Below are 8,026 nucleotides of genomic sequence, written 5' to 3'. Positions count from 1 at the left end.
TTAAGTATATAATGTAATGAAATATATAAACTTCTAAATAAAATTTCTTATAATCACTCCTGTAATTCTACAATAAAGGAACAAAATCAACTCGCTTTTGGATCACCTCTTATAACAATAACTACTTCCCTGTATTATGTTCGTTTAAACGTCATGTAAAAAATATTATGTATTATTCATATTGCTCGATTGAAATAATAATGGAAGACGATGGTCCACAATAATTTGAAACATTTGGAAGATATAATAAATATTCAAGACTGACAAATTTTAAATATTAATAGAATAAGAAGGGATATTTAATAGATCATGGTTTGTGAAATTAAAGAACATAATTCTGTGAAATTCGTGTTATTACAAGTTACATATGCAGTACATGTAATGTAAGATGCGTAGTATTTTATTGAAGAAGTAAGTTGGCATATGCCATGCTAATTCTTCGCAAAGCAAATTATTTCTTTCATTCTACACAGAATTACAATGTTCCACCCGTTCTAGTTCTATAAATAGCAACCTTCGTGAGGAAAGCAGCTCGCCGTGCCCGAAGAATCGATCGTTTACTTGCTGGATTGTTGAACAGCTCTTCTTCTTCTCAGTGTCTTTTTAGCTAATATTCCTCAGTTATATACATTTTCCTTGCCGATCAATGCCTCATCTAGAGTTAAGAGGATGTAAATCATTGGGGAATTATGCATCTAAGCTGAGAATGCGATACTTTTTATAGGCAAAACATTTAAGGTGCAAGAATAATTTAAGCAAACGGCTCTCCTATTAATCCTGGATTGTTATTATTTTAAAATCGAGCTACTGTTATCTAATTCTACTCGCATGGCTTCGCCGCGTGGCTGCTTTTGGGCTGCCTTCAAGCACGAAAATGGACTCGTCCGACTTCTGACTCGATCTTTCCTAATACTGCGTCGCTTTGCGGAGCGTAATATATACCTACACATACGACGCGCATACATACATATGCGTACATACATATATATATATATATATATATATATATATATATATATATATTTATATATGTGTGTGCCTACACACACACACACACAGACACACACACATATATATATATATACGTTTACGTAAGATCGTGTGTGTGTGTGTGTGTGTGTGCGCGCGCGCGTGCGTGTGTGCGTGCACGCAATGCAAGTATGTAATATGTGCATACATTAAAATAGTGTTGATCAACCGACAACGATCATAACCATGAATAAGATTCCCGTACATCGAGTATTTTAATAGATTTGAAATTCACAAAAAATTCCTATTTCAATATGCTGTTTTGATTGTCGTGTATTTCCATTGCCTTGACCTTGTTAACTTTACAGTCTACTTGTTTTTATGCGAAAATCCAGTTACGGGTATTTTTCCAGATCAATAATATTAAGTTGGGGAAGCAGAGTTGCTCTCTTACAAATCTTATGCAATGCTATTTACATTTCTTTAATTTTTTCTCGACTTTATACAAGTTATCGCGTTGTGGAAATGTAAAACCATATCATTCGCAAATACAATTTTACATAAATACGTATTTTAGAATATACTTCACTTTTTTTGGTGGTCTATTTCATTTGTAGGAGTCTTGTGGTATCCATAAACATGAACTCGTCCATTACTCCCTTCCGAAATCTTAACTAATCTCAACTAGCATTCAGGGACGTAGCTAAACCACCCCGATCCACATCTTCGTTGAACAAAGAACGTTCGGTCTATTAGCCATTACTTATTTGCTATATTCAAATCAAATTATCATTAATTCACACGATTAGCTTAAATAAACGATTCACACCGCCGTGGCATCTCGGTTATTCTCGAAGCCATCGTTGAATCAGCAGAATTTTCTTCTGGCATATGAGATGGTAAACATTCTGGACTAACCCGAAGGATATTTCAATTGCTCAAGCTTCGGATCTTAAAACGTATCATCGAAATATCCCTCCAGGGCCACATAACCAGTAAGCTATTGGCTTAGGATAATTGTTAAACATCCATAAGAGGGTTCTCTCTCTTATAATCATTGAATATTCTTCTCGCTTATCCGGGCTCGTACATGGCCCTTACGCGAGGAGGAAAATATCGGCTTAGCTGGGAACCAGATGAGCTAGCCTTTTCGTCGACTACTGGTGCAAGTTGGGTTTGTAAAAGGTGTCCCAGCACACGGACGTCAGCGCCAAGGCGCGAGTAGAAAGTCATTTAATCCGAAGATCAGATGGAAGGGACGCGCGGAGAGGTGACGGGAGGAGGAAAAGCAATAGCGATAGAGGAGGAAGTGGAACGAGCGCCAGTAGCCCGTTGACGGGAATCGGGAGAGGTTGATTTGTTAGTGCGTAGTCATCGGGAACGAACTCGCCGGAGGAGAATCACACGTGCGCACACTCATTGTGTGTCGTGAGAAGGAAGGAGAAAGAAAGAGGAAAGACTCTCATCCGCGGCAGTGTCGCTTCGGAAATCGCCAGCTGCGGCTATGGCATCATAGGCTTGCACGGCCGTACCTATAACTCGTGTGACATGTCTGTTTGGGACGCCTCGGGGCCATTGTTAGTTCGCGCCTCGCCACGAGAGTCGGACGGTCGCGCGCGTACGCGCTGAGTCTTTTCCTGGTGTTTTTGGTACGTCAGTTGCGTGCTAATCGTGCCCTAGACTCGCGATCCGAACTCTCGATTTCATCCGTCCGTGTCTCGAGGACGGTGCTAATTTTTGCGTGAGCGGGAGGTTCGCGAGCGACGCAGTTGCTCGGGCGCACGCCGATGATGGAGGAGGACAGGAGCGCCGCGGAGGAGCCGGGAGGCGGCCTCCAGCTGGCGATTGCTACGACCTTCTCCGTCGCTCAGACCGGTGAGTTCGTGATTAAGCAGGAGCCGCAGGAGATAGGTCCGGAGATGATTGCCACCGACGGTATGGACGAGCACGAGTCCCACGACTTCAGTGGGGTTGACGAGCAGTTGCCTCAGGTCTTCCCCCAGGTCAGCGATGTCGTTATGCAGAGAGCCGTCTCGCCACCGACATACGACGTGCGTTTTTTGGCACTATTATTTAAACGCCGTAGACGTAGCTCCGATTATTGTTATTCATCATTATCATAATTAATCATTCAAAACAAATGACACATTGTTTTACAAAAAAAAAAAGAAAAAAGGATTACCACGAATAAGACGGATGCTTGAAATATTTGATCCTTTCTTCTTCTTATTCTTATTATTGTTACTGTAGTTGTTTTTATTTCTATTATTATTTCTTTTGTTTTTTATACCTTTTCTTTGCTGTTTTCAAATCAACACCAAACCTTTTGTTATGGTTTCAAACTGTTCGATTTTGTGTTTTGCATTAAATTTATTGTAGCGATAGTAAAGATCAGTACACTGTACTGTTGCAGTAAAATTTTTTAATTGGCTATCAATTTATTACGTTAATATTTCTGATAATAAAAATAATTTGTTTTGAACATTAATATATTTTTTTATGTTTATGATGAAAATAAAATGTAGAATTTGATAAATGTCGATGCTAAAATGGAAAATTTTGTTTGCAAACATTTTTCAACTTATATTAAAAGTGGATTTGTATGGCATTAATATGCATCTTGTAATTTCTTATAAATTTATTTTCAGGATCCCAGTGAAAGAAAAATTGAAGAACTAATATTATATTACAAATGTAAATACCAGTTGAAAGATGTAACGGTTGAACTGGAAAGTTGTGACAAAATATGGGAAACTTTACAGCTGATTAAAAATATTTCAAGTAATGAAAATAGTTATCATCAATTTAATTTGCCAAAGAATTTATCATCAAGCCAGCCAAAGTCGTCTGGTCCATCCATAATGTATAAACCTACACTAGGAAATAGCAATAAAGCTCTTCCTGATTTTAGATTTTCAGTGAAAAGCAAAAAGAAATTGTATTACTGTATAACATGTGGAAAAGAATTTATCGATAGTGTACATTTACGGCATCATGCGATCGAAGACCATGGAGTTTATGTTCATCCAAAAAGAGTTTACAGTAAACCAAAAATAGATGCAAGGAGTATACCAGTGAATTCCGATGCTAATAAAACTACATGTATTAAAGAAATGGAATCTGAAAATATTGTACCAATTGCTTCACCGTCGATGCATCCAGTACAAATAACCCAGTCGGCACAAATACCAGATATTGAAAAAACGGAAAACTGTTCAAATAGTGATTTAAAACTCGGAGATTTTTTAAAATTAAATGGTAAAGAAAAAATAAAATGCATTCTTTGTAAAAGAATATGTACAGATATAGTTTATCATATGAAAGGTTACCATAAAGTTGGTTGTATACGTTCAATAATTGCTCAGTGTGAAAAAATTATAGATAATCCGGTATCTTCTGATATACCTAACGAAGAGAAAAAAACTGAAAGTTTCTTTGATCCTAGTGAGATAGATATAAATGAAACCTTAGCCGTTGCTGTCAAAAAAAGAAAACGAAATACACCTCGTTGGACCATCCAGAAGAAAAGATGTAAACTTGTTGATGTAACTACAAGAACTACGAACGTTAAAGGTCCCTTTAAATGTAACGTTTGTTTAGGTTATTATAAAAGTATAAAAAGTTTTGGCTTTCATAAAAGACTACACAGGAAAAGAGGCGAGACTCCTGAAAATTTTGATCCATCCAAGTGCCGTTTCCTCAATTCACCCTTTCACATGGCAAAAGAATCTATTAAATCGCAAAATACATTATCAAATTATATTACCATAGAGAAAGACAATGACAAATCTCAAATACAAAATGACCACTTGAATTTTCCAGATGGTATGGATATAGATGTAAATAATACAGGTAATTCTGAGCAAACAAGTTGTGAATGTGGTAGGTCATTTAGAAATTATCATACATTATATTTACATAAAGTTAAATGTAAAGGACCTGATATAAAAAATGACAAATCGCATTCCCAAAATGCTAACGATACAGATTCTGGCATTGGGATTAGTATAAAAATTAAAAAGAACAAAAATGACTCGTATGAAGTTGTGCCAAGAAATACTCAAATCGAGGAAGCTTATAAAGATTCTAGAAGCTCTAAGGACAGTGATGCTTCATCAAATGATTCCGGCATGGTTTCTATTGATTATAATAGTCAAAAAATGGATTCTACTGAATTAGCAAAATATAGTAAAAGTCACAGTATTTTGCGAATTCAAGTAGCAGAGGATGATGAAGAGGTTGATATAGAAGATGATAATTCGGATCGTAGCAATTTAAACGAAGACAATGATTTAACTGCTATTGTTAGCTCACTACACAATACTTCAGAAACTATGATATCTGATTCAACGGAAGGTAAAATTGCACAGGAAAATGAAACGGATATTATAAGGTCAGCTAAAAGAAACAACGTCGTGCCCTCGTTAACTTATCTTTGCAAGTACTGTATAATTTTCATTAATTATAATTTACATTTTTTAATAATCCTTGTTTATTTTAAACAAAGAATTTTTATTTTCAGACAAGTACTAGCCAAAGTAAAACACGAAGAGGAAAAACTGAGCTCATACAAATGTCAATCGTGCTTATTGCAATTTAAGGATAAATCTGAATTAATAGAACACGCATTAAAAATGAAACACAATGTGAAAAGTCATTGTCCATGTGGTAAAAAATTCAAAAATTTAAAGTACTTTAATATTCATGTAAGAAGGTATCATCCACTCTTACTAAAATGCAGTTACTGTATGACGAATTTTGATAGAGTTGAAAAGTTTATCGAGCACAATTGTCTAGTAACAGAAGGAAAATCATTCATTGAGCCAATCATCCAAACACAATGTATGAAATGCAAAATGTTACTTGATCTTGGCGAACAATTTGATAAACATATGAAGACTCATAATGTTGAGGCAGCCAATTACTATCAATGTTTTAAGTGTGAATTAAAGTTTGATAACTCGCATCAGCGAAGATCACATTTTAGCAAAGAACACGGTTTTTCTTTATGTCGGGTTTGTGGAAAACTTATGCATATTGATTATTTATTAAAACATGAAGCTTATCACGATGGCTTAGGGTATCCTTGTCATTTGTGCAAAAAAGCGTTTACACAAAAAACCTTGCTTAAGAAACACATTCAGGGTACGCACGATCCTCTTGTAAATGAAATAGTAAAATGTATAGTTTGCTCAAAAAATATGAAGTTAAGGTACTTGCGAAAGCATATGAGTTTTCACTTGCACACAGAAATTTGTAGAAAATGTAACAAATGTTATCGAACCGATGAGCAGAAAAACTTGGAAGATCATGTAGCACTCGATCATCCTAATGATTATCCCATTTTAAAATGTGATATTTGTAATATGTCTTTTCTTTCTGATAAGAGGTATGAAGAGCATTGTCATGAAGGTACTTGCAATTCTAAGACGACAAATGGCATATCCACGCTCGTACAAAATACAACGATAAATTAAAATATTTATTAGGATATGCTATTTTTACTTATATTATAAGAAAGATAGAGTTTGTTTATTATAAATATGTTTGTAAAGTATATACATATGATTGAATAATTTAATTATATAATGTAAATTATAAAAGCATATTTTACATTTATTACTTAAAGGAAGACTACCATATTCTCTAAGTCTTAAATAAGGTTACTACGGTGCTTTAAGCATGCTTTCCAAAGCCTAGTTCTTTTGCCATTCTGCATCTAATAAATCAATGAAATTAAAACAATCAATAAGAGAAGTTTCGTATTTCATAATTCAATACAATTAATATTTTTTAAATTTACGTAGCAACATTTATTTAAATTTTAATATTAAACAATTCCTTGATCTCATCTAAATATCATCTAATTCAACAAAGATTGTGATATTTCTTAAGTCATTATTTATGAAAATTGTAAGTGATAACGTGATGCTTAACCAAATTATCAAAAGATTCGAAACTCTTATATTCTTTACATTTACTTATGATTCAATTAGATTATTCAATAAATAATATAAGGATACAAGGGATGATTTTGACAAAATACATAATTACTATCGAAAATCTTACGTTGTATGGACATTATTGAATCAAGATTTGGTAGACATTTATTATAATTAATTTTCTAGTTAATGAATTACATTTTACTAAATGCACATTCACGTGCTATACAGATATGTTAGATCAACTAATTTCCTCATCAACTTCTGAATTTTCTACAATAGCTAAAATTAGAGTCGAAATCTTAAGACTTTCTTAAATTTTCCAATTTAAGAGACATGTTCAATATGAGGCAAAATACTATTACATTTGTCATACGTATAATATTTATGATAATGAATGGCATCACCGTTTCATATGGAATATTAAAAAATTAAATTTCGATCTTTCTTGCCAATTAAATGAAACAGTTAGAATTTCGAGTTGATCTGTAATCTTACATGCAGAATTATATTTCTTGAATGTAAAAACTGGGCTAATAGGATAAGTAACTCCTATAATTCATAGTACGTAACCTTATACAATAGGAACAAAATATATACACTGTTCGGACAATTTTTTTTATAAATTGAATACGTATCAAGCAAATTTTTACGAGTAAATTAGTTCAGAAATTCGTGTTTGCTTCTCTAAATTTTTATTCTTGGCTCTTATTTCTTAAAGTTTTGATTATATATTAATTGCTTTGCCTTAGCGAGATAGTCTAAAAGATGCATTGCTAACATTGCTGAGAAATTAACATCTAGGCAAAGAATTTCCGTCATGATATTCAACCAAAACATTGACGTTATTTTGTACGTTAGTGACCCCGGTACTTTGGCTTCTGGTAGGTTGAATTTTATTAAGTTCCTTTAAGGAGTGGGGTGGTATTTCTTATTACCTTGAAGATTAAAAAACCTGATCTGAAATAATCATGTTATCTGGGATTAGATTCAGAAGCAGCTTCTCGTCGATTAATCAGCCAACGCACTCAATGTGTACTATATCTATCATTGCATTTAGAATGATTTGATGTCCTCACTGTGAGGCACAAAATAAAATTTCGTACTTAAAGCGG

General features: G+C 34.1%; 1 protein-coding gene and 1 long non-coding RNA gene across 2 annotated transcripts; one reads left to right on the top strand and one right to left on the bottom strand.

Moving 5' to 3' along the window:
• Window positions 1-335: 335 nt before the first annotated feature.
• On the bottom strand, window positions 336-1,764 carry LOC105364032 (uncharacterized). The gene is made up of 2 exons (XR_912939.1): window positions 1,559-1,764; window positions 336-655 (listed from the first exon to the last, which is right to left on the bottom strand). It is a non-coding gene; the product is annotated as an uncharacterized LOC105364032 (long non-coding RNA).
• Window positions 1,765-2,157: 393 nt separating this feature from the next.
• On the top strand, window positions 2,158-6,467 carry LOC105364031 (uncharacterized). Its single transcript, XM_011501872.1, has 3 exons — window positions 2,158-3,020; window positions 3,618-5,410; window positions 5,492-6,467. Exons 1-3 carry the CDS (start codon window positions 2,757-2,759, stop codon window positions 6,444-6,446), a joined length of 3,012 nt encoding a protein of 1,003 aa, XP_011500174.1. The 5' UTR covers window positions 2,158-2,756; the 3' UTR covers window positions 6,447-6,467.
• The last annotated feature ends 1,559 nt before the right edge of the window (window positions 6,468-8,026 follow it).

The sequence above is a fragment of the Ceratosolen solmsi genome, unplaced genomic scaffold, assembly GCF_000503995.2.
Source record: "Ceratosolen solmsi marchali unplaced genomic scaffold, CerSol_1.0 scaffold23, whole genome shotgun sequence".
Taxonomy (NCBI): Eukaryota; Metazoa; Arthropoda; class Insecta; order Hymenoptera; family Agaonidae; genus Ceratosolen; species Ceratosolen solmsi.
This window is presented reverse-complemented; position numbering and strand designations above follow the sequence as displayed.

Coding starts and splice junctions, on each gene's coding strand:
- LOC105364031 (XM_011501872.1), top strand. CDS start 2,757: ATGATGGAGGAGGACAGGAGCGCCGCGGAGGAGCCGGGAGGCGGCCTC. Junction 3,021..3,617: donor TCTCGCCACCGACATACGAC/GTGCGTTTTTTG, acceptor ATTTATTTTCAG/GATCCCAGTGAAAGAAAAAT. Junction 5,411..5,491: donor TCGTTAACTTATCTTTGCAA/GTACTGTATAAT, acceptor TTTTATTTTCAG/ACAAGTACTAGCCAAAGTAA.